This window comes from Prionailurus viverrinus, chromosome A1 (genome assembly GCF_022837055.1).
Source record: "Prionailurus viverrinus isolate Anna chromosome A1, UM_Priviv_1.0, whole genome shotgun sequence".
In the NCBI taxonomy this organism is placed as follows: domain Eukaryota; kingdom Metazoa; phylum Chordata; class Mammalia; order Carnivora; family Felidae; genus Prionailurus; species Prionailurus viverrinus.
In genome coordinates, this window is record NC_062561.1 from 17,312,343 (window position 1) to 17,338,120 (window position 25,778).

At 40.7% G+C, this 25,778-nt stretch overlaps 1 protein-coding gene across 2 annotated transcripts in view; it reads left to right on the plus strand.

Annotated features, from left to right (window-relative positions):
- FREM2 (FRAS1 related extracellular matrix 2) overlaps positions 1-25,778 on the plus strand; it is a 168,450-nt gene that overhangs the window by 69,422 nt on the left and 73,250 nt on the right. For both annotated transcript variants that reach the window (XR_007154629.1, XM_047869874.1), the window contains exons 3-4: positions 6,572-6,718; positions 14,057-14,287. Coding sequence is in view for 1 of the 2 variants with exons in the window: in XM_047869874.1 (XP_047725830.1) it covers positions 6,572-6,718; positions 14,057-14,287 (378 nt within the window). In the remaining variant the exon portion in view is untranslated. The remainder of the gene's footprint in view (positions 1-6,571; positions 6,719-14,056; positions 14,288-25,778) is intronic.

A 25,778-nucleotide genomic window follows, 5' to 3' on the forward strand; every position in this document is an offset into this window, starting at 1 on the left:
GGTGGCATGTGGGGGGGGGGGGGGGTGGCTGTACAGATGGAAGGAAGAAAATGATATATCAATGATCAAAAGTCACTATCGGACAAAAACAACCATTGGAATTATTAAATAGTCGACAAAAGTATAAAATCTATTGACCATTTTTCTGGGTCTGTCTCTCAGTTTTTCAGGAGCTCCGTGAGTCATACTAAGGCACAGCTGCCTTTAAGGTCCAGATTCTTCGTCCCTGGGGTGGCTGGGTCAGGCAGGATTGCCTTGAGGCAGGATTACACCCTTGGGGCAGATTTTAAAGCATCGAGATCACTTCCTCTTTTTCTTTACTATCCAATCCCTTATACAAGAAGGCAAGGAAGTGAGTATTTAGTAAATGTCCCTAACTCCTACCAAACTGAATTCCCTGAAGTGTTCTTCTCACTGGATTTCTTATCTCCGTTCTTAGACTTACTCTTCCAGGAACACCTTCCCCCAATCTCTGTGAATGTCCAAATACCACCCTGTACTTAAGGCCCCATTTAAACACTATTTCTTTTATGAACTTGTCTTTGATGCCCTCAGGTGAAAGCAGTCCTTCTCTCTGTGATCTCCCACAGCTCATTATCAGTGCCTCTCCCACAGCATTTATCAATCTTCAGCATATACACTTATCTATGTATTTATGCCATCTCCCATACTTGAATATCAGCTCCTGGGGGACTGGGGAGGGTATGTTTCAAAGCCAAGTTGACTGCAGCTTTACCTCCAGGGTTTGCAGTAAACCGTGAAATCCACCTGACTAAAGGCTGGAGGACAGGGCTCCGGAAGCTCTCAAAGTTTCTCGTATGGAAGATTCTAAGGCAAAGTAAAGTTTAAAAGATCATCCTGGCACAGAAATGAAACACAATAAATGCCTTATTTCAGTTTTAGTTTTTGATTTTCACTACAATTAATAACATAGATGTTGATGGTAGCTGCATTGGTTGTTAACCACTGTTCTTGCCTTCTAAGAGAACAAGACTGCTTAAAAACCAAATTATCTAATTTTCGTAGTAAATTAGGTAATATTGTTGCCTTACTCTTTTCTAATGTAAATGTCTATTTCTATTGCTGCTTTAAAGGACAATATCCAACTTTTAAAAATGGATTTGATTTTCAGTTCAGCTTTCAGTCTGAACCTTATTGAGGGCAAATGAAATTTTAGCAAGCTAGAAAAATCTAACCAATAGAATTAGGTTCTATCAGTAACTAACTTTTGTCCAAGGAAAATATTTGTTAAAATATGTTGAAAAAAAAAATCAAAGCTAAATGGGCACCTAGAAATTACCCTGATCAAGACAAGTCAGAGGTGTGAATAGTTTTATATTGAAGATGTATACTTTGTCTTTAGAAAAACCAGGCAGCTCTATGTTCTTAGGGAGGGCTAATTGAAGGTTGCAATTCTTTGTTATTCTAAAAAAAAAAAAACAAAAAAAAACAAAAAAAAAACCTCTTGTGTTCCCATTGAAAAAGAAAATGAAGAACCCTAAAGACCAGCTGGAAAAGTTCAAAAGAGGTCTTTTCATCAAACCCTTAATGGCTTTAGTGTCAGGGTTTGGGGACAAAGCCTATGGGAGTGTGGTTATCAGCTGGCAGGCACCTGTTGTATGGATTTATGACACAGTTAGGGACTTCAGCTTGTCTCCAGTGACACACTGAGACTCATTCTTTGTGCATCACAGATGACAGAGTCTGTTTTAGGAACTGAAATAAGTAGCAAAATAATAAATTAAAATCAGAAATAAAAGTAAAATTAAATAGTAAAATAAGTAATAAGTGAAATTGAAGTGAAAAACTGTCAGTTTAAGTTAATTTCACATTCAGTAAGCTGCAGCTATTGGTATTAAAAGTATTAACATTTATTTCCCATATAGTAAGGTGCTAGAGGAGTTTATGTGGCATGTGATGAATGAATATATGTTGGGTCTTTTCATTCTTTAGATGAAATACAGAGTTCAATTGTGCAAGGTCAGTTTTAATAAAAAGAATTACAGTAAACGGCAGCTTAGTTCCTCAGATCCCTGCACCTCTCCTGCATGAGTAGTGCCTAAGATTTTACAAATTCCAAAATGCAGTAGGATTCATATGCACAAAAATCAGAGGTTATGTAGCATTTAATTTATTCAGCATTAAGCTTTATACACTTACTTTCTATTCTCTAGCAAGATATCTACTTAGAAAGCCCAGATTTGGAGTGAAAGCTAAGCATCTAAAACAATTACCTTAGAGCATGTCACTGTCTCACAAAGCCAAGTTTCTCGGTACTGTTTCTGAATTTTATTTCAAACAAAATCTCAAAGCCGCAGACATATGAAATCCTGGCAAACTTGTTCAGCTGTGTGTCACCTGAAACCCTTGATTAACCAGTAACCTGGCACCTTCATCTTTCCGGAACATAAGCACCAACCCAATAATAAGTTTTATAAATTTGTAAGGAGAGATGAAGTTACCTGTTCCTAAGACCGTCCAAGCTATTTCATAATGCAATGGAAGGGTTAAACGGGCCTGGAGTCATCTGTAACCCCTGGAGGTGTCATTGAGATAAATACAAATCCCAGCGATTCACATTCATGGGTAATCGTTTAAAGCCTTTACACAGTGTTTAAGAATAGAAGTATGCAGAACATTTCAGAAAGGGCGTTATTAAAAACAATTCCTTTTTTTGTAATATAAGAAAAAGACTCAGTACTGAAAGAGTTATGTTACATTTGTGCAGGACATTGATATTGCCTGAGAAGTGAAGCACTACTGAATTTCTTTCAGCGGAGACGTTAGAGTGTCTTAATTCATTTAGTAGGTGTTTCTGTAACAGTTAAGCAAAATGGGCTGGATCATGTGTTGCAATCGGGACAGACCAAGTGAACAGACACAAAAGTAGACATATATAGGATATGAGGTTATGGAAAGCACTGTGGAGAAAAATTAATCAGAATAAAGGGCCTAGAGCATGCTGCGGTTTGCACTAGGGCTCACTGTTTTATACAGAGTGTGAAGGGAAGGCCTCCTTGACTCAGTATTCTTAAAACATGTAATATTTAGAAGTGTGATGTTTTCTGGAATATTTAAGGAGAGGATTAGAATCAGATCTCACAATTAGCTAAAAAGTGTCAAAAAATTTAGAGAAATAGAGAAACTGTGTTTAGTGATGTCTTCTTGGATATAGGGGAAAGAGATAGGAATAAAATATTCAGAACTGTCGACCAAAATTCATTTGTTGAGCACAAGAGTTACTAAAGAGGTCAGGTGTTATTAGTCACAAGTCAAAACTGAAGTATGTGCTTTGTGTAAGCTGAAAACTGTTATGAATAAAAAAGGAATAAAACAAGCAGGAGTCACAAATTAGCCACTCTAGTCCTAAAAATCATACTTATGACACAGATTTCTTCAATCCTCATTGTGTTGCAGACACTACTTGGAACTTGGAGACTAGGATGAATTTGACCAGCACCTGTCCCGAGGAGGTCAGACAGTTAGAAGAAGAACACACAGGCATGCAGATAAATAATTACAATTACTGTGGGGCACCCAAGTGGCTCAGTTGGTTAAGTGTCGGACTCTTGGTTTCCACTTAGGTCACGATCTCAAGGTTTTGTGGGTTTGGGGCTCCTGGGTGTCTCAGTCGGTTAAGCGTCCGACTTCGGCTCAGATCATGATCTCACGGTTTGTGAGTCTGAGCCCTGCATCGGGCTCCAGCTCAGAGCCTGGAGCCTGCTTCAGATTCTGTGTCTCCCTCTCTGCACCACCACCCCCCCCCCCCCCGGCTTTGTTCAGAAAACGCTGAGAAGTTGGGTGTGCCTGGATGTTTCTGTATAGAAGGCTGGAGATGTTAGGATGAAGAAGGAATGGCTTGGTAGAGCCTGACAAGAAGTACAAGAAGTTTGGAATAAAATCTGGCCTGTGATGGAGCCACAATGTAAATGAGAAGGAAGAGAGAAGTGTGGCACAAAGATGTTTTCCTGTAATAATTAGTTGAAAGATCAGAAATGTTTTATGTGTTAGTGCAAGTGATCAAATGCTATTCTAGTCTTATCTGTTACATTCTATGAGAAATGTTCCAAGTAACAGAACACAAACACAAGAGCTTAAAAAATCTTTAAATATCTTTAAAGGCAATAAAACCAAGGGTTGGCAATAGTAAAAGAATGAATGGCCACTCTGACTCCCCGACAAAAATTAGTATAATGTAGTACAATTATTTAATTTGTACAATTAAGCAAGATGAGGGGATGCCTGCTAACGTGCAAAACCGCAGAGGAATCTGTGAGTGAATCTCACACCCAGATGAGAGGCTGGAGTCGGCGGCGCCGGAGAGGCTTCATGAAGGAGGTGGTTAAGGGAGACTTCGAGGAGTGGAAAATGTGAGCAGAAGAATGATGGGCCATCATTTTAGGCCAGAGGACAGAGGGGACAGGAGGAGTGGCTGAGGCTGGCAAATCCATGGGGCAGCGGGCTCTTGGCTGGATCTGGGAGTGAGCGAGTGCATCAGGGATAAGACAGGGTAGGTCAAGGCCAAACTGGAAATCCGCAAGGAAGGCCTGCCTTGACGCCTGCGGCAGCTGGCGGGAGCCAGGCAGAGGGGAGCCAGCCGCAAGGGGACTTCGGGCGGATTACCTGGAGTCCGGCAGGGGGCGCGTGGGGGCTGGATGTGAGCATGCGCGGTGTGGCGGGGGGAACAAGCGAGCTAACTTTTGTGGAATGATGCAATCGATGCGCCACAGCGTGCCGCGCGCCTGCGTGGGTCATCTCCCTTCGTTCTCACGCCGGACGCAGGCGTTAATTAATATTACCTTCCCTTGACTCCCCACATGAGGAAGCAGAGGTCTAGGGAAGAAATTTGCTGAAAGACAGCAGATGAAAAACGAAGTAGGCCTTATATTTCAGGCCCCAGCCGTGGGCCCTCCTCGCGAAGACGGCACCGTGTGCAGGAGATGGTAGGCACGATACGTTCCTAAGGACAAAATGGATGAACTTCCTGCCCTCTGATCTATTTATATTTGTAAAAATTAACCAAAACATGGAAAGGTCCATAGTCCTGTCCATGTAACACACGAAGGAGGTCCACATCTGTGATGCCTCATTTTACGTAGCTACGACATTCACAGCTTCAACGCCTTGTGTTTCTGTCTTTAGGTGTTTTAAGTTTTCCACTAAGAATGTCACATTTATTGTTCAATGGCCCAATAGTATCTCATTGATTTGATGCACCCCAAAAACTAAAAAGTTGTTTTGGTTTGGGTGCCTATTATAGAAAATATTGAAATGAAGGATTCCTTACAAATATCTTTTTGCTTCTCTTGAAGCAAAAATTCACAGGACTTACAAAATCAAACGGTACGAACCGAACAGCTTTTTGTCTCTTGCCTACATTTTGCCATGTAGCTGCCTGAAAGGCTCGTGCTAATTTACAATTCAAACAGCAATAAACAGCAAAACCAATTTCCCTATATAATCTCTGCTGCACTGGGTATTTTCTCTTTCGCCTTCAGTACATGTTGGTTGATAACTCAAAGTCACTGCAACTTTTCTTCTTAAAAATTTCTGGCAGAGATGGACGTTTTTTCATGTGCTTGTTCAGTCACTGTGTTTCTCCTTGTGCAGATTTTTTGCCCTCCGTCTATTGAAATCATGATGTTTTCCTGTTTCGTTTCTCCTTCTCTAGAGTAGCTCTCTCTACGTGAACTCAGAAAAGAAGAAATTAGAATTAAAATGGTGCCTCTAGCTGTGTTTGTTACTTGGGCTTTTTTCCACCCTCTTCCAGAAAGACTTAAAAGAAATTACCAGTGCCTTTGTTTATAAACTTCACTTTACTCTGAAATAATTGGTGTAGATCAAAGGAAATGGAAGGATACTGCAGAGTGATCAGCTGATAACCATTTCTCCTTTCATTTTCCTTGCCTAGCAGCTTTCACATTAGAGAGATCACACACAGTTTGTTTTCTCCTGATAGGCAGCCAGCTCCATTTTGGTGGGGAGGTGGGAGGAGAGAGCCTTATCTTGAGAACAGAATGGAATCAATGAAAAGAGCTGTCTGTTTGCTCTAAAGAATGGAGTGGACTATAGTGGGGAAGGGAGGCGGAGAAGGGATATTTGTTTTTTCTTAAGTGGTTATAATTAAAGCCTTCCATCCAATTGCTCGGTGAACCAGAAAAAGGTATTTGTGAAGTTGTATGTGTGTTTTTAACATCCAAATGAGCCTTGAAGCCTTCTTTATAGAAGAAAACTTGCTCTCCAGCGGCACCTTGTGGAACGTGGGTCGTCCTGCAACTTGGATAGTTGTGCATTTAAAGAAAATTGCTGCTAGTAGTTGTGTGGTTCTTCCCCATTACCCACTTTGCCTTCTAAAGATCAAGGGATTTTGTGAAGGATGTCAGCTATTGAATTTCTGTACAACAGTCGCTGAACAGTAAGCTGGTCTCTAGGTATGTATTATGGAGTTGCATGTCAAACCAAGTGGCTATAATGATTCTTAATGTTGTATCATCCAAATACTCTGTGGAAATTTTAGGGCCATTCATTCAAGAAAGTACTAATTTGGGGGCTTTAAATTTTTGTTTTCTAGGCGGAAACAAATTAACCAAACAGCATTTTCGTCTGAATTGGGCATGGATCTCGTTTGAAAAGGAATATTACCTGATCAATGAGGATTCCAAATTTCTAGATGTCGTTCTTAAACGCAGAGGTTACTTGGGAGAGACTTCATTTATAAGTAAGTTTAATCGACATTTCTGTTCCCAAATCCCCCTTTGTTCCTAGCAAATGTCCATAATTTTACAATGATTAAAATATGTTTAGTTTACTGCTCTAGTTTTAAAGTTTAAGGAGATGTTGACATTTAAAGGTTCTTAGATTGCTTCAGAAACATGCCAAGAGTTTTGTGTCAAAGCTAAATCATAGAGACAAAAGGCTATAAAAATAGGAAATGTGTAACCGAATATATATATACCTCTTCAAACCTTCTACCTACATATGATCTTTCTCTGATATAAATAACTTCATAAAAATGGCGGTAATCGCTCATAGGTTAAAATTTTTTAAATGTCAGTAGATCTTAGAAGAGGTTTAGGGGAATGTGTAATCTAACCAATAGTATAAAACTCTGCAGAAATGCCAGTGTAAAACATATAGAAGGGCAACTTTAATAATAAGGGGTGAAAAACTATTCAGTAATCTATTAGACATTGATGTGTAATTTACTATTTGTTGCATTTGAATGCTCTGGTAGGTCACAAAAAGTCCAAGAACCCCAACTCTACATAAAAGCTCTACTTAAAAGATGCACATTGTGACTTTTCTTCAGAACCAATGCTCAGGCGTTAAATATAATCATTTTCTGCTGCTTTACTCTTTTAAATAAAACTGAAAGTCAAAAGCAAAGACTAAAGCCTTTTTACAAGTCCAGTTCAAACTAACATATAACATCTAGGCTGATAGAATTTTCATGAGGTAAAAGAGCTTTCACTGAGTGAGAATATCAGCTAAGATAGGAATCTGGGAAAATGTTGGCAATAAAAAATAAAAGCTGGCTAATCCTGTGTTTGTCTGCAAAACAATTACTTGAAATTTTACTGGCCCATGAAATTCAAAAAGCATTAAAGAGTAGATCCCTATACACACACACACACACACACGTACACACACATACCACACACAATACCTTTGCCACAGCCACAATCTGCCCCCACCAGGCTCCCCCCTGATATTTGGATGCTGGGTATTAATTACTCCTTATTTTTAAAGTGCTTTTTGTTTTGGGGGCACCTGGGTGGCTCTGTCGGTTGAGTGTCTGGCTTCAGGTCATGATCTCATGGGCCGTGAGTTTGAGCCCCGTATTCAACTCTCTGCTATCACCGCAGAGCCCGCTTTGGATCCTCTGTCTCCCTCTCTCTGCCCCTCCCCTGCTCATACTCTCTCTCTCTCTCTCTCTCTCTCTCTGTCTCTCAAAAATAAATAAACATTAAAAAAAAAATTTTAAGTGCTTTTTGTTTTTTAAGCATGTAAGAGGGATTTTCACACCACTCTCTGCTGACCCCGTCAGGTTATTGGCTCCAGGGTAGCTGGTCCACCTGCGGACCTTGTGCTGCTCTGCTTCCGTCTTTTTTTTTATTATTTTTTTTAATGTTTATTTATTTTTGACAGAGAGAGAGAGAGAGAGAGAGCGCGCGCGCGCGCGCGCGCGCGCGCATGAGCGGGGGAGGGGCAGAGAGAGAGGGAGGCACAGAATCCGAAACAGGCTCCAGGCTCAGCTGTCAGCACAGAGCCCAACACGGGGCTCGAACTCACAGATCGTGAGATCATGACCTGAGCCGAAGTCAGATGCTCAAAAGACTGAGCTACCCAGGCGCCACCCCCACCCTTTTTTTTTTTCATGTTTTGCTCTGCTTCCGTCTTTTTTTTTTTTTTCCAACGTTTATTTATTTTGGGGACAGAGAGAGAGCATGAACGGGGGAGGGGCAGAGAGAGAGGGGGAGGGGCAGAGAGAGAGGGAGACACAGAATCGGAAACAGGCTCCAGGCTCTGAGCCATCAGCCCAGAGCCTGACGCGGGGCTCGAACTCACAGACCGTGAGATCATGACCTGAGCTGAAGTCGGACGCTCAACCGACTGAGCCACCCAGGCGCCCCTCTGCTTCCGTCTTGATTTGTACATGCCTCCTCTTGGCTGCCATTTACACTCCCTTTGTCTAACCTTCTAAAGCATAGTGAATGCTCTTGGTGCTCTCTCTCTTTGGAAGCATGTTTTCTTTGCACACACACGCGTGCTCTGCAGATCAGGAATCTGATCCTGTCTTACTTATTGTCCGTGAGAGATTAGCCTTAACTGGACTTTGTGCTTGAAAGTATGCAGGAAATAATAACTGAGACACAGAGAACCTCAGCAATTCTTAAGGATGCCTTTATCTATTTGCATTTTGCCAGAATTCCTGGTGGGTATGTTTAATTACTCACTTCCACTGAAAGTAATGGGAAAGTTAATGGTTGAAAGATATTTTTAAAGCTATCTTTTCGCATGTTTCTCTTCATTTTCTTTTTTAAAGCCAAATCCTAAAATGTCAAACAAGGGCTCTTTTTTTCTCCTAGCATTATTTTTTCAGCGAACTATGATTTCCTGCATGTGGAGATGAGCACCAGCCATTCTACAAAGGTTCTTTAGCTCTACTTGGTTAACCTCACACGTTACTTAGTAACCTGGGGAGATAGGAAGTTGGAAAGACTTCTGTGTGTGGCCCACACCCATCAATCATTGAAGAGATAATAGACTTCAAGCTGGGAGGGAGAATGGAAGTCAGATTAAAGAGGAGGGAAGCCTGGAAGAAGTTCTACAATGAATGTGTTTCATGTTACTGTTTCCTGAAACCTCCACTGTCACTTACAAGCTTCTAGAATTAGATCGTTTGCATGATATCTAGAGGCAGACTATCACTTAAGTTCAGGAGCATAGTTAGGAGGCCATGGATCACATGAAATTTATATAAGTGTTTTCTCAGAGATGATTATTAATTTTATAACCAGTATAATCCATTAACAAATTAAATATGTGTTTGCATTTCATAAGAGTATCGGAATTTCAAAGATCTTACTGCTACCAGCTATTGTGAATTTACTAAATAAAAGATACTTCGTTAGGCACACTAAGTACATTACCTTGGTCTTTTTCTCCTTACGACTTACTTCACTCGCTAATTCAACCTCACATTTTCTTGAGTGGCTTACTCAGTGCCGGCCACTGTGTTACATACTGGACTATGAAGGGACAATAATGATGGCTAAAATGTATTGAGTTCTTCTTATGTGCCAGCCCCAGTTCCCAATACCTTACATAGTCAACCTTGTGAGAGGAGTGTCATTATATCCCCCATGATGCAGGTAAAAAGAAACAGAGAGGTTGTCATCCTCCCAAAGCTACTAAGGAGCAGAGCTGAGATTTGGCCCCAGGGGTAACTTTCCTAACTACCACACTATGGTGCTTCTGAAATCCCCCATAACAGAGGAAGTTCATAACCTGCCTGTGGTCCCATGGCCACTACGTGGCCAAGGTAGGATATGATCTGTTCTCTCATTCCAAAAGTGCCTTGCTTAACCTCCATGCCATTTTTCCACACCAGAGGAAGAGCTGCAATTGTGGTTTTGCTTAGTAAATCAAAGGAATATGGTTTGTCTAATAATTAGTTCTCTTTGAAAAAATGAAAGCATAAACTTAAGCCCAATTTATAAGCTTTTTGATTTCTAGAATTCTTTTTGCCCCATCTAATAATGTTATTTATAATAGGTATGATTTACCAGCTGAGTATTTGTATCTCCAATTAAGAGCATGTTTTCAACGTTGTGTGTACTTTGCTGTCTCATCTACCATGTTAGATTAAAGCGTGGACTAATCTGTGTCCTCCACAGTCTACACACCATTTCTTCATCCTTTGTTAAAATGGGCACCTAGGGGGCGCCTGGGTGGCTCTGTCGGTTAAGCGTCCAACTTCAGCTCAGGTCATGATCTCGTGGTTCTTGAGTTCAAGCTCCGTGTCGGGCTCTGTGCTGACAGCTCAGAGCCTGGATCCTGCTTCAATTCTGTGTCTCCCTCTCTCTCTGTGCCCCTCCCCACTCACACTCTGTCTCTCTCCCTCTCTCAAAAATAAATAACCATTAAAAAAAATTTTTTTTAGGGGTGCCTGGGTGGCTCAGTTGGTTAAGCGTCCAACTTCGGCTCAGGTCATGATCTCACAGTCCATGAGTTCAAGCCCTGTGTCAGGCTCTGTGCTGACAGCTCAGAGCCTGGAGCCTGCTTCAGATTCTGTGTCTCCCTCTCTCTCTGCCCCTCCCCTGCTCATGCTCTGTCTCTCTCTGTCCCAAAAATAAAAACATTAAAAAATTTTTTTCTTTAATTATAAAAAAATGGGCACCTATGTAAAGGGCCCTATGGAGGTATGAAATATTTAGTATGTGTCCACCGACCCTCGGGTTTAATGCATCTAAGATTTACCTGGATCCTGCTAAAATGTCGATTCTGATTCAGTAGGTCTGGGGTAAGGCCTGTAATTCTGCATTTCTAACAAGCTTTCAGATGTTGTTTATGCTGCTGGTCCATGGATAGTAAGTAACTGTATCCTGTAGCAGGATAGACTAACACTACACTCAGAGTAGGTACTGTGTGTTAATTATAAAAAGGAAATCTTTATTTTTGACCCAAAGCAAGTTTAGTATTCCATCTAAGTCTTATTTTACCCTCTAAAAATATGACACGTCCTTAATTTTACCTCACGTTTGAGAGGTGTAAGTCTTTTTTCACAAAATAGACGTCCATTCCTCTTTGCTTGGCAAATCAACGATCTTGCCTATTTATAATTTACATCCAATCAGGAATGTTTCATGAAGTCCATCTAAAAAAATGATATGTGTTTTTAGCAGCAACCGTGAAATTTGGTACGACAGTCTACATTTTATCAGGTTGGATAACTCGATTATCACTTAGTAAGGATGACTAGTTGGAACTAGTAGACATTCTTTGTATTATACTCATTCCTTTTTTTAAATATTCTTTTATTTACTTTTGAGAGAAAGAGTGCACATGGGAGAGGGACAGAGAGAGAAGGAGAGAGAGAATCCTAAGCAGGCTCCACACTATCAGTGCGGAGGTCGATGCGGGGCTTGAACCCACGAACAGTGAGATCATGACCTGAGCTGAAATCGAGAGTCCGAAGAGTCGGACGCTTAACCGACTGAGCGGCCCTATACGCATTCCTTTTTATTTTTAAACTGCCTTTTGAATCTCTAAGAAAATAATGCATCGCTGGTGAAACAAAACAAAAGTGGTTATCAGAGAGCAAATAGCAAATTCTTCTGCTGGCCCCTGCCACTGTGGATAGATGGGTCAATGAGCAGCATGTGTGCTGGAACCTCATAGAGAATGATTCCTCTCATCATCCATTACCTCGGCAGTGAATCATGGCGGACCCAAGAGGTGTTGACAACCTGTCTGTGTGCATTAGGAACCAAAGAGCTAACGGGAAGTCTGCAGCATTCAACAGGATACGTAGTGCTGGAATGCCTGGTTCTGTGCCCTTTTTCCTCCTGATATTAAAAAATCATGTTTTACCTACTATTGAAAAAAAATGAGATATTTTTATCTCAGTTGCTTCTGAGAGCTATAAGACAAAAATATTTTATTAAAAAATTTTTTTAAACATTTATTTATCTTTGAGAGACAGAGAGAAACAAAGCAAGGGAGGGGCAGAGAGAGGGAGACACAGAATCTGAAGCAGGCTCCAGGCTCTGAACTGTCAGCACAGAGCCCGATGCAGGGCTCAAACCCAGGAACCGTGAGATCATGACCTGAACTACAGTCAGACGCTTAACCGACTGAGCCACCGAGGGGCCCCAAGACAAAAATATTTTAATGAAATATTTATTTTCGTTGTCATTTTAAAATGAAACTAACAGATGAAAATATTCAGATTCATCTGACGTAAGCACCATTATTTAAAAATAAGGTAATTTTTTCAATTAAATAAGAAATGCTACAAACACTTTATTTTCAGGCTTAATTCTAATAGTCACAAGATTTTATTTCCCGCATTTTAAAGCTGTCTTTCCTACAGATTTTTCTCAAAATGCCAATATTTAAAGAAATTTACTTGAAAATTATTCTTTTTAATGTTTTTTTGAGAGAGAGAGACAGACAGAGCATGAACAGGGGGCAGGGGGGAAACAGAGAGAGAAGGAGACACAGAATCTGAAGGCGACTCCAGACTCCAAGCTATCGGTGCGGAGACCGACACGAGGCTCAAACTCACAACCATGAGATCATGACCTGAGCCAAAGTCAGACGCTTAACTGACTGAGCCACCCAGATGCCCCTATCTGAAAATTATTCTATTAACATGGCTCACTAAGAGGTTTGGATTCAGCACTTAAGGATATACTAGTACAAGTACAAAGTAGAACAAGTACTAACTGCAATTTATAATTTTTCGATGACATTGGATTTGTTAACTGTTGACTGTTTATAGATAACCTGTGACTTGAGAACATGGTATAGTGATGGTGAAGATCCTCTTGTAATGTAGTGAGAGACTCAGAGGTCCTTCAGCCTTCCCAGCTAACTGCAATTGACCTTGAGTTGAACCATCAGAGTGAGCCCAACATACTGCTCATAGGAATCACATATATTTAGCTCTACAATTCTGTTCACATGGTTTCATGGAATTCTGAAGTGTTACACACACACACACACACACACACACACAAACCTGGATGTGGTCATATTGACAATCACTGAATTATATTCTTTTAAGGATCTTAGTCCCAGTAAATGTGGAGAGAATATTGTAATTTTTTTTATTATTGGCCATTTACAACTTTGATTATCAAAGAATTCTTGACTCACAGAGTTCCTTATTTTCTAGTTAGAGAATTTTTCTTATGTTTTTATCATATGGCACATGCAGTATAACACATGTAAAAGTAAAAGCGAAGCGTTTTTTGGGGCACCTGGGTGCCTCAGTAGGTTAAGCCTCTGACTCTGGTTCAGGCCATGATCTTGCAGTTCATGAGTTCGAGCCCCGCATCGGGCTCTGTGCGGACAGCTCAGAGTCTAGAGCCTGCTTCGGATTCTGTGTCTCCCTCTCTCTTTCTGCCTCTCCCCCACTCATGCTCTGTCTGTCTGTCTCTCTCTCTCTCAAAAATAAACAAACATTAAAAAAAATTTAAAAAGTGAAGAGCTTTTAAGACTGAATGAACTGTAGGAATAAGAATATTTGCAACATGAATATTAATTTGCTGAGTCTTGCTTTACAAGAGGTTCTAACACAAACACAGTTCAAAGAATGTATAGCAAAACCATCATGAGGTAAGAATAGAACAGAATCGTGAACCCCCAATACCTACAGTAGAACCCTTTTACTGTGGCACCTGTACCCCAGTCGTCCAGCTCATGGAATCAAAGCTGGATGTAGTGGCAGGCAGAATAAATAACACACAAAAGGTTAACGACAAGGCAAACTTTAATAATCCAGTTAAAAATGAAGCTAAGAAAATGATACCATGTTTTTGTGAAGGTATCGTCACAAGAGATGGGACTGCAGAAAAAGACAAAGACTTCAAGGGCAAAGCACAGAAACAAGTGCAGTTCAACCCAGGCCAGACCAGGGCCACCTGGAGAGTGCGGATCATGAGCGATGGAGAACACGAGCAGTCGGAGACCTTCCAGGTGGTTCTCTCAGAGCCTGTGCTGGCTGCTCTGGAATTCCCTGCAGTGACCACGGTGGAGATTGTTGACCCTGGAGATGGTGAGAGCTGTAGACTTGTTTGTCTCGTCGCTGTTGGGTTTTTAATGACAAAATACCTTATAAAGGAAGTTTTAAATTCAGTGTTTGGACTTGCTATGGGGGGAATGTTCTAGACTAATAGTTTCATATTCTCACATGTGCTGATGGGAGAGGGAAGCCAAAAACTAATAAGGGAAGCTATATCATTTCAAGTAAATGAACTACGTAAGCTCATATGAATTATCAGCATGTTCTTTCTCTTACTGTCATTCTGTTCTTTCGAATCAATATTGCTCATCTCATTTTTCTTGAATTAATTCATTACTTTTTAAAGTCTTTTAAATGTCTTTTAAAGTGTCCTTTAAACAAAGAGTTTAAGAATCAGACCGTTTGGGATTAATTTGTTCCCCATGTTACACTTGATTGTTCAAGTGTTAGAATTTTTATCAGCCAACAGTTTTCACTTGGCTGTGCGCCTCCACATTTGTTACATAAAACCCACCAGACCTATCCCCACTCTTTGGCGAATCGTGTCTTAAATCACTCCTCTTAATTTCTATTAGATTATGCTTTTTTGTCAGTGCACACCTTTGGCTGATGTTGGTAAAGTGAACCTCACTGCTTTCATGTGTAATTTGACCTATTCCCTCCCCCTTGCCATCGTTCTAAGTGCTAGCTTGTCTCCGTGCAGTCAGGAAAGGAAAAAAAAGAAAAAAAAAAGAAAAAGAAAATGAAAGAAAGAAAGAAAAAGGTTGAATGGCTTTCTGAGGGCTGGCATTTATTCAAAGGTTGGAGAGAGTCTTCTCAAGCTGAAATCCTGTCAGAAGCCAGACGTGACTTTCTTTTTAACTGCCAGCCTACTTTATTTTGTCAGTCAGAAAACTCTTAAATTTTCTCTGAAGATACAATCTACTGAGTACCTGAAATGGAGACCTGTGTGGAAATCTCTGGGTTAAAAGACTGAACCTAATTAGAGAGAGAGCATAAGAGAACTGGGCTCGGGGTCTGTTTGTTTAACATCTCTCTTTTAGTTAAATATGAAGTTCAATTATGCTTCTAATTCCTTTAAAGAACAGTTGGCATTTAATTACATTTAGTTTTATCTGCATTATCTAGGAATGAATAATTAAAGTTTCTTCGAGTCTTAAGTCTTGAATAAGTGGTAGCATAATAAAGCTTCTCTCTTTTGAACCAGCCCATGGCAGCTTTAATACACATGAACTGGCCCATCAGTTAGAGTTTGTTTGAAGCCATTTCTTTCTTCCTTCATTTTTTTTAAGGAAGCTCTAGGTGCAGTGTGGGGCTTGAACTCACAACCCTGAAACCAAGAGTCACATGTTCTACCCTCTAAGCCAGCCAGGCACCCCTGAAGCCATTTTTTGATACTTTATTTGCCAGTTGGTATAATTGTCATTGTTTACCTTGAGGAATAAGTCACTTAAACTCATCTGTCCCTTTCTATTTCTCAGAATAGGGTAACACTCTATACTCTGTACCCATAGTAGATCTGAGAAGTGGAATATTAAAATACGTACATACAACACACACACACACACACACACACACACACACACAACTTTGCCATAATGTCATTTAATGTAATGGTCATCAAAGTTGTTATAGAATTTTCTAGATGACATTCAGCCCTCGTCATTCCAGGCCATGATCATTCCTATGATAACTGACAAGTGTCTCATAACGCCTGGTATATTCCATGTCTTATTGAAGACCATTAGTCTTAAAGTTATAAGATCTGAGTTTGATTCCCAATTCTACCATTTCTAGTTTTATGACCTTAATCAAATCAAACACCTTTTCTTAAGATTTAGTTTCCTAATGCACAAAATAAGAAAAATTAATGAGTCTCATGTTGCATCATTCTTGTGAAAGAATTCTATAAAACATAAACACAATACTACTGTTGTTATTTCTAGTATCCCAAATAACATTGTTAGATTTCATCTTAAGAGATTAAAGAGCCCTTGTTCCCCACCATTAAAGGGTCACTCTCCCTACCATTTCAAAATTTTGACTATTTCTTTCTACACTCTCTTGTAACTCTTCATATAGAAATTTGCTAGCCCTAGGAACTATTATGCCTCTAACCTTCCCCTCTATGTATTAGTTCTAGGTCGTGTTATGAGATTCTATTTTGCATGCATTCAAAATGTGTTCAGCTCGTATGTGTGCTGGGTACAGCGCTATGTGTTAGGGATGCAAAGATAATAGGATAGAAATCTTTCTGTCAAAGAGCTTATGGTCTAATGGGAAAGAGAGCCCTACCAATAAATGATTGCAATAGAATGTGATGTGATGCAATAAAGTATAAACAAAGTGTTATGGCAGCAAGAAAAGGAAATAACCACTACTGCTTCATTTTATTCTGGAAATTGTTTACTAGCCAGTTAATAAAAGAGCTTTTCCCAGTTCCTTACTTACCCATAACAGCTACAGATAATGATAATAATTGAAATTCATCACATACTCACTACCGACAAACAGCACAATTAACACATTTTATATACATTCTTTCACTCCCTATTATCTCCATACTTGTAGATCTTTTTACTTGGTTAGTTTATAGAATGCTCTCAATTTTACATGTGACAAATTTTAGAATACTTGCTCCCATGTTTTGTGACAAAACAAACAAAACAAACAACTTACTAACATAAACTCTCTCTTTCTACACACACACACACACACACACACAAGCATATACATACATACATCCTGAATTCTCACATGTTCATAATTATAGTCTTATAATACTCTATCCATTTATATTTTTTAACTTACATAGTTGTGATTTAGGTAAAGATTTTAAATGACTCTGCATTAAAAAAAAATTTTTTAATGTTTTATTCTTGAGAGAGACAGAGCATGAGCGAGGAAGGGGCAGAGTGAGAGAGGGACACAGAATTCAAAGCAGACTCCAGGCTCTGAGTTGTCAGCACAGAGCCTGACTTGGGGCTCAAACTCAACGAGCCATGAGATCATGACCTGAGCCGAAGTCAGACGCTCAACAGACTGAGCCACCCAGGCACCCCTGACTATGTGTTTTATTCAATACATGAGTATCTACATCTACTGCGGAGATATGACATACACTTAAGTAGTTACTTATCTAGCCTCAAGTACTATTCAGTACCCATATGGATGTTCTGTAATATGTCTCATGCCTCCAGATGTTTTGAATGTCTGGCTGGGAACACATGGTTCCAAGAACACAGCCTGGTTTCTGGCTGGAAAGCCAAGCTCTATGATCAATAGAAATGACCATTCTCTAAGGAGTGGGCCCAGTCACTATGTCTTCCTGCATCCTGTGTGCAAGAAGGCAGCCTGCCTCAAAGGGCAGTCACCACTGGGAGCAAGTGCACCCCATTCCTCATCCCTGGACACCCTGGGTGGCCATGAATAGAAGGGAGCTAATCTCCTACAGTTCACATGCAAATCTCATTGCCATGTTGGTACTTGCCCTGCCAGTGAGAGAGGGGCCATGCAAGGACAGCTCAACTGTCAGATGGGACTTCAGAAGCCCACATTTTTGTCTAGAATGTATTTTTTGAGATCTTTTTTCAGTTTTTTTAAAAGTTTATTGATTTATTTTGAGAGAAAGAGAGAAAGAGAACCAGCGACAGTGGGGAAGGGCAGAATGAGAGAGGGAGAGAGAGAATCCCAAGCAGGCTGCATGCTGTTAGCCACGAGCCTGATGTGGGTGGGGCTCAATCCCACAAACCATAAGATCATGACCTGAACTGAAACCAAGAGTTGGATGCTTAACCGACTGAGCTACTCAGGCACCCCTAGAACAGACATACTTTGTCGCATGAAGAAAGAGGACTGAAAATGGAGAACTTTTCCTTCTACTTAACAAAGTGCTATGGGCGCACAAAAGAGGGACACACCATTCTGCCATGATTGTAGGGATCAATAGCTTTCTAGACAAATGGGGTCATTTAGTCATTTATTGAGTAAATCAATCAATTCAATGTCCTCAAAAATTGAAGTCTGCGATACAAAGAGGAAAACTAGAATAAGAAGAAAACAGACTGCTAACCAGAGATGTTAATCTCTCTTTGGCATACTTCCCTTGTCCCAGGTTCTTGTGGCCTTGGAGGCACTCCCATGGAAAATCTGCTCTTATTGTCAAGATTTTTACCTTACTTTTCAGTCGTCTATCACTGTTATCTTTCCTTGTTTCAGTTTGATTCCACAGTCTCCATCCTTTACAAATGCAGTTCCAGTTGGGATGGGTTTTAAAAAAATTTTTTAAATATTTATTTATTTTTGAGAGAGAGAGAGAGAGAGAGAGAGAACAGGGGAGGGGTAGAGAGAGGAGACACAGAATCCAAAGCAGGCTCCAGGCTCTGAGCTGTTAGCACAGAGTCTGACGCAGGGCTTGAACTCACAGACTGCGAGATCATGACTTGAGCCAAAGTCAGACGCTTACTCGATTGAGGCACCCAGACGCCCCGGGAGGGGTTTTAAAGTGCATAAACCATTTAACTTGTTGTCTGGATGAAGAACCTGAGAAATAGTGCCATCCTTAAATCTCTGCCTCAATCGACCACTTGGTCGATTGGTTGTCTTTAGCGTTGTCAGAGATGGGTGAGATTACCCTTTATCTGAGGGCGGTAACAATTAGCTGTGGTGGAAAGACCCGCTGTGATGAGGCTGGACTGAATCAACAGCAGACAGCAGATGGCCATAAGACAAGAAGGGCTTTGAAGAAATTTCGGGTCACTGTTACTCCTTCTGCCCTTTTTTTCTAACCTAACCCAGAGAATTCCAAAAGGATTATTCCATAGGTCAAGGGTAAGATAGTAATCACAATGCCAATCTCTACCATATTTGAATATCCACGGTTGAGCCAGACCCTGCATTAGGAGCTGGGCAATCATATCTCATGTAAACCTGTGATTGATATGTCAATTTCCAAATCGGATCTCTGAGGCTCAAAGAATGTATTTCCCCAAAGTCCTCTGCTAATAAGTGCCAGAACCAGGGTTTGAATATATAGAGATTTTTTTCTACGAAGCCCTTCTCTCTATTCTCTGAGTTTTACAGTCTTCTGTCATTTCTTGGGACTGAAAAGAAATAATATCCTAATTAAACCACATGCTTTGCCAACAGCAGCATTGTCTCACCCATTCTTGTATATGAAACGAACAAACAGAGCCAAGAACAAAGTGATTCCTTCTCTTCTTATTCTATTAATTTTCCCTTTATATATCAAGCCAAAAATATATTCGTATAGGTGAACAAAACCAAGTATTCTAGAAAGATAATCAAGACTGCTTCAGCATTATGTATCTGTACGTTCAACAGCTGTTTATTGAGTTTTTGCTACATGCCAGGAATTCTGCTAAGAGGTAGGGATGCTACAGTGAAGAAGGCATACTAATTTTGAAAGGGTATCATTAGGTGATTGCACTCCACAAAATTATTATAACTAACAATGTACAATGTTATGTGCTGTGATAAAGGAGCAATCAGCACCCACAGGAGAAGCCTGAAAGAAGATTCTCGATTTCCTGTTTATTCGGTTCCCTAACTGTCAGACATAACACCATTTCTTCTCACTCTGAGAAGCATCTAGATATTAATTAACATTAAGCATTTTCATTTCTGTTAAGAGGAAAATAGGTAAGAGCTAAAACTTATTTTACATTAAGATCCCATTCCTTTTTTACCTCGTATAATTTCTAACCAGAGTAAATTAGTTTTTTGTACTTTACTAGGAGACTACAACCTCAGATATAGGTATTCGAGTACAGATACCAAACATAGATGTCTAAAGTCCCTAAGTATTTCGTGCAATTATTTACTATGTACATACTTGAAGTATCTGCAAACTTCTGATTGAAAGGGGCTCGTTCTGATACCTTTATGATACCAAAAATCAACCGTGAACCCAGGGAATTAAATATTTGGTCTGTGTAATCATTTTCTGTATGACGAGATTAGGTTAATTCTGTACAATATACAGTAGCGAATAAACATCCCATTCCAAAGAAAAGTAGAACTTTAATGTCAAGAATGCTAATCGTATTGGCTACAAAGAAAAGGCAAACTTTTGTGTGCTGAGTGAGCCAACCCGTTTCATGCAGTGGAATTCAGATGACATAGGCTGTAACATGAAACACAAACATTAATTATTCTTTCTAGAAGTTGGTACTGTTGTCACAGTTGACATAGGGAGATCATTGGCTACCAAATTTGAAGGTCCAGAATTAATGAAATGGTAATCCACGGCAGCTATGACACCAAAATGAGAAAGAAGCATGAAAAAATTCAATTTCAGTGAGAGTGGAAGTTTGTTTGTTTGTTTTTTTTTCCTTTTTGAATCCTGTTGCCGTGAAGCACAGGTCATTGTCTTAAGAGAAGCAAACAATTTGAAATACCGGCTAAAATTACAGCACACATCTGTACATTTCTGGCACCAAAAGGTGGATATGAAAAAAGGTGGTGTAAAATAAAGCCATTGTAGTGTTGTAAAACTTCCTGAAAGTTTCTACATTCACAAAATAAAAACTTTTAACGATATGCACAAAGATTACCCTAAGATTCACTCTTACCAACATTTGCCTAGTGCTAAAGGATAATTTTTGGATCTCACGGCATCCTGTTGTGAGCTTGTAATACTTACTATCATGTGGGGTGCCTGGGTGGCTCAGTCAGTTGAGCGCCTGACCAGCTCAGGTCACGATCTCATGGTTCCTGAGTTCGAGCCCCACATGGGCTCACTGCTGTCACCGCAGACCCCACTTCTGATCTTCTGTCCCCCCCTCCCTCCTCACTCGTGCTCTGTCTCTCAAAAATAAATAATAAAGAACATTAAAAAAAAAACCCTTCCATTAAAAAAACACTTGTAAGCATGTTATTTAGATGTTTTCATTACTCTCATTTGTGTCTTTTTCAAGTCCCTGTTGAATTAACCTGTACTAATTACTATGTCTGTTTGAGAGTGAAAAACAGACCGTAGAAATGTAAGAGAGATGTCCAAGATCAAACGTGTCAGGGACAGACTCCTACTCGGTGCCACTTGTCGAGCAGGCTGAGGACAGCATGGTAGCCTGAGGAGGTACCGGAACATCTTCTGTGTTACTTTTGAATGTTCCAGACTTTCTAAAGACAACAAACACTCAGTGCCTTTGTCCATGCACTGCCTTTGCTTTCTCTGTTCTATTGTAACAGAGATTTTTAGAAGATAATTTGTTCCATCTTGGTTTTAGTAGAATCTGGTTTTTTTTTTTTGATCTGTTCAGTATAATTGAGAAAAGACTGGCATGAACAGTAGCTTTCAAATGTAACTACAACTATTTTATTTCTGAGAACAAAAGTCATTTTTGGCCAAAGTTACAGCACAGTCAAACCTAAAAATAAAAACTGTAATTGCAGCTCAAAGCACTCGTTACAATCGAGTTGCAGTGACTAATGACGAATGCATTCACTTTACTCAGCTTCATCTTTGCACTTACAGAATAATGAAACCAATCTGAAACTATAAAAGTAACACATGTTCATTGTCAAGAATTCTGAAAGATTTAAAAAAGTAAAAGCCAGGGGTGCCTGGGTGGCACAGTCGGTTAAGCATCTGACTCTTGATCTCAGTTCAGGTCGTGATCTCACGGTTCATGTGTTCGAGTCCCACAGGGGGCTGATGGTGTGGAGCCTGCTTGGGATTCTTTCTGTTCCTCTCTCTGCCCCTCCCCTGCTCACGAGTAACCTCTCTCTCTCTCTCTCTCTCTCTCTCTCTCTCTCTCTCTTCCCCCCCCCCCAAATAAATAAGTAAACATTAAAAAAAAATTTAAGAAAAGGAAATAAAAGTCACTCATAGACCTACTACATGGGAAAGCCAGTGTTAAGGGTTAGAGAGGATGACCCTGTAGTCATTTTTGTCTACGTATCTCTATTTACTTAGCAGAGTTTACTATTTCTATAATACCACTCTTGCTTTGTCTTTCAAAGAACACCCTCCCAGAGACTGCTATGGTTTCCATCTAATGGGCTAGTTGGGATCTGACAAATGATATGCTGCTATATTACATAATACAGGTGTTATATTCATAAGCATATTATTGTACATTTATGCACATAACTTCTATAATACTTCTGTAACTTTGTCAGTATGACCATCATGCAGATTTTGTTCCTTACATAACACTTTTATAAGTTTATATATAGAATTCTATGAATACATTAGATGTCTAAACAAATTTTCAAATACTTGTTTTTAGCTTCCTTTGTTCTGCTTCTGCTGTCCCCGCCAGCTTTTTAGCAGTAATTTATGTCTCTTATAAGCTCAGTTGGGCCTTCTGGCCTAAGTGCAGCTGCCGGCCGATCCGAGCACTCTTCTTTCACAAGTGGATCACAGCAGTTACTCTCTTGGGCTTTGAGATGGACTTCTTGGGTTCAAATATGGGTATCACTACCTACCGGCCTAAGCTTCGGCCGGTTTTGAACCTCTGTGTCCTCAGAGATAAAATGACAATCATAATAGTTCTTATGTGAAAGGATTGTTGCCAGGATAAAACTAGCCGATATGTGTGAAGTGTTTAATGTTTATTTATTTCTAAGAGAAAAAGAGAGACAGTGTGCAAGCGGGGGAGGGGCACAGAGAGAGAGGGAGACACAGAATCCGAAGCAGGCTCCAGGCTCTGAGCTGTCAGCACAGAGCCCGACACGGGGCTCGAACTCACGAACTGTGAGATCATGACCTGAGCTTAAGTCGGCACGCTTCACCGACTGAGCCACCCAGGCATCCCTCATGTAAAGTGTTTAGAATAGGGCTTTGCAAATAGTTAAGAATTCCATACATATGAGCTAATAATTTTTAAGGCTGATAAAAAAACAAATGCCACTTTCAGGGGTTTTAAAAAGTTATGCTTACTTGAGGCAGTCTGTGTATAAGCTCTCCTGTATATATAAAATGAAGTTGAAAAATGATATGAACTGGAAAAACCTAGCAGGAAAGCCTTTCCTCATCTCGCCTTTTCCAGTTTCTCCCACAGATGCACATTTCTGCCCACATTAGGTCAACGAAAGACCTAAATGTGGTGCTGGACCTGTTTACCCTCTTTCAGACCAAGTGTAGGAGTGAGTTTCAGAGCTAAAAGCAAGCTCTGGACACCTGGGGGGAGAGAGAGAGAGAAAGAGAGAGAGAGAGAGAGATCTTCCCTATTCTTATAAAGATACTAATCCCAAAATGAGGGCCCCTCCCTCATGACCTCATCTAAACCTAATTACTTCCCAACTGTCCCCACCTCCATATATCATCACTTTGAGAGTTAAGACTTCGATGCAGAAATTTTGAGGGACACATTCAGTCCACAGCAAACTTTAATAAAGAAACAAAACTGGGGCCCCTGGGTGGCTCAGCCGGTTAAGCGTCCAACTCTTGATTTTGGCTTAGGTCGTGATCTCATGGTTGTGAGATGAGCCCTGAGTTGTGCTCCACACTGGTGGAGTCTGCTTGGGGTTGTCTCTCTCCCTCTCCCTCTGCCCCTCCCCCACTCACTTTCTCCCCCGACCCCCAACAAAGAAACCAAACTTTCTGTAATATTTCTACGAATGCCATTGGAGTAAATGACCTGAGGACTGCCAAAACCTAGGTGGTACCAGACTTAATTTCCATGAAAAGAAACTCATTGGAACTCATTGAAGACCCGACTTGAATATTTCATGGCACCTTGTGTATTTTTTCTAATGAAGCGCTATGATGATTTCTATATTATTTTATGTTTGGTAAAATCCCACTTCATACAAGTAGGAATAATTTTGCCCTTAAAAAAACTCCTCTTATAAATAAACAAGATATTTCTCTAGATGTCACTCTGTTCCCATTTACAGCAAACATTTTTTTTTTTAATTTTTTTTTTCAACATTTATTTATTTTTGGGACAGAGAGAGACAGAGCATGAACGGGGGAGGGGCAGAGAGAGAGGGAGACACAGAATCAGAAACAGGCTCCAGGCTCTGAGCCATCAGCCCAGAGCCTGACGCGGGGCTCGAACTCATGGACCGCGAGATCGTGACCTGGCTGAAGTCGGACGCTTAACCGACTGCGTCACCCAGGCGCCCCTACAGCAAACATTTTTAAGTGTGCCTGCTGTCTTCTCAGTTTCTCTCCTCCAATTCCTTCAGGCTTTTGTCCCCTCCACTCCACTGAAACAGTTTTTATAAAGGTAACCAGTAATTTCCCTTTGCTAAATCCAATGATCGATTCTCAGCTTTCTTGACTTGTCAGCAACACTTGAGACATTTGATTGTTCTCTGTTGTTTTTTTTTTTTTTATGTTTTTTATTTATTTTTGACAGAAAGAGAGAGAGAGAGAGAGAGACAGAACACGAGTGGGGGAGGGGCAGAGAGCGAGGGAGACTGAATCTGAAGCAGGCTCCAGGCTCTGAGCTGTCAGCACAGAGCCCGATGCGGGGCTAGAACTCATGAACCACAATATCATGACCTGAGCTGAAGTCTGAAGCTTTACTGACAGAGCCACCCAGAGGCCCTTTCATTCCCTGTTTCTGAAAACACTTTTTGCACTTGACCTCCAGTATCCACACACTCTCTTGGTTGTTCTCATCCCTGGGACCCCTCCTCAGCCTCCTTTGCTCAGCGTTCCTTATCTCCCTGACCTCCAACTGCCCCGAGGTTAGTGCTTGGATCCATTGTCTTCTTTATCTACAATCCCTCCCTAACTGATTTTATTCTGACTCAGACTTCACCTACAGCAAAATGCTGGTGCCTCACACTTTTCTATTTTTCTATTTCCAATCTGGACCTGTCCGCTGAAATCCAGGATTGTATGCTCAGCTGGCTCGTTTGACATCTCAGCTAAAATTCAAACCTCAATTTTAATATGCCCAAAATGAAACTCCTGATCTGCGCCCCACATCTGATTCTCCTGCAGTCTCTATAAACAGCAATGTCATCTTTCTGGCCGGTCAAGATAGCAAAGCTTGGAATCACCCTTGACTCCTCTGCTCTCTCACGTACCACATCTGATCCGTCAGAAAATTCTTTTGGCTCTTCCTTTGTATGTCCTGCACACAGCCGTGTTATCCCAGCTCCACTGCCGCTGCCTGGTCGTCTGCTGTGATCTCTCTCCTAGACGGCTGCAAAGCCTAACTGAGCTCCTGGCCAGCTCCTGGGCCCTCAGTGTCTCTTTATCTCACAGCAGCCAAAAATAACGTCCTTAAGATATGGCAGCTTACAGCATCCCCGTGTTTAAAGCCTTCTCATGCTTTTATATTGAGAGCTGGATGGGTGTACCCAGAGACAACGGACAGACCACGTATTAAAATACAACTCTGACCCACAGCCTACAGCAACTGGGAAGCCAAACCACAGCCTCTGTCCATAGCAGTCAGCCCCAGATGGTCAAAATTTGATCAATAACTGACAGCTTCCTTCATTTTGCCCTCATTTTCAACTTAAGACCGACCACAGAAACCGGATGTGCAGCCTTAACTAGTCACATAGGATGCCCCGCTTCTAGTTAGCTTGC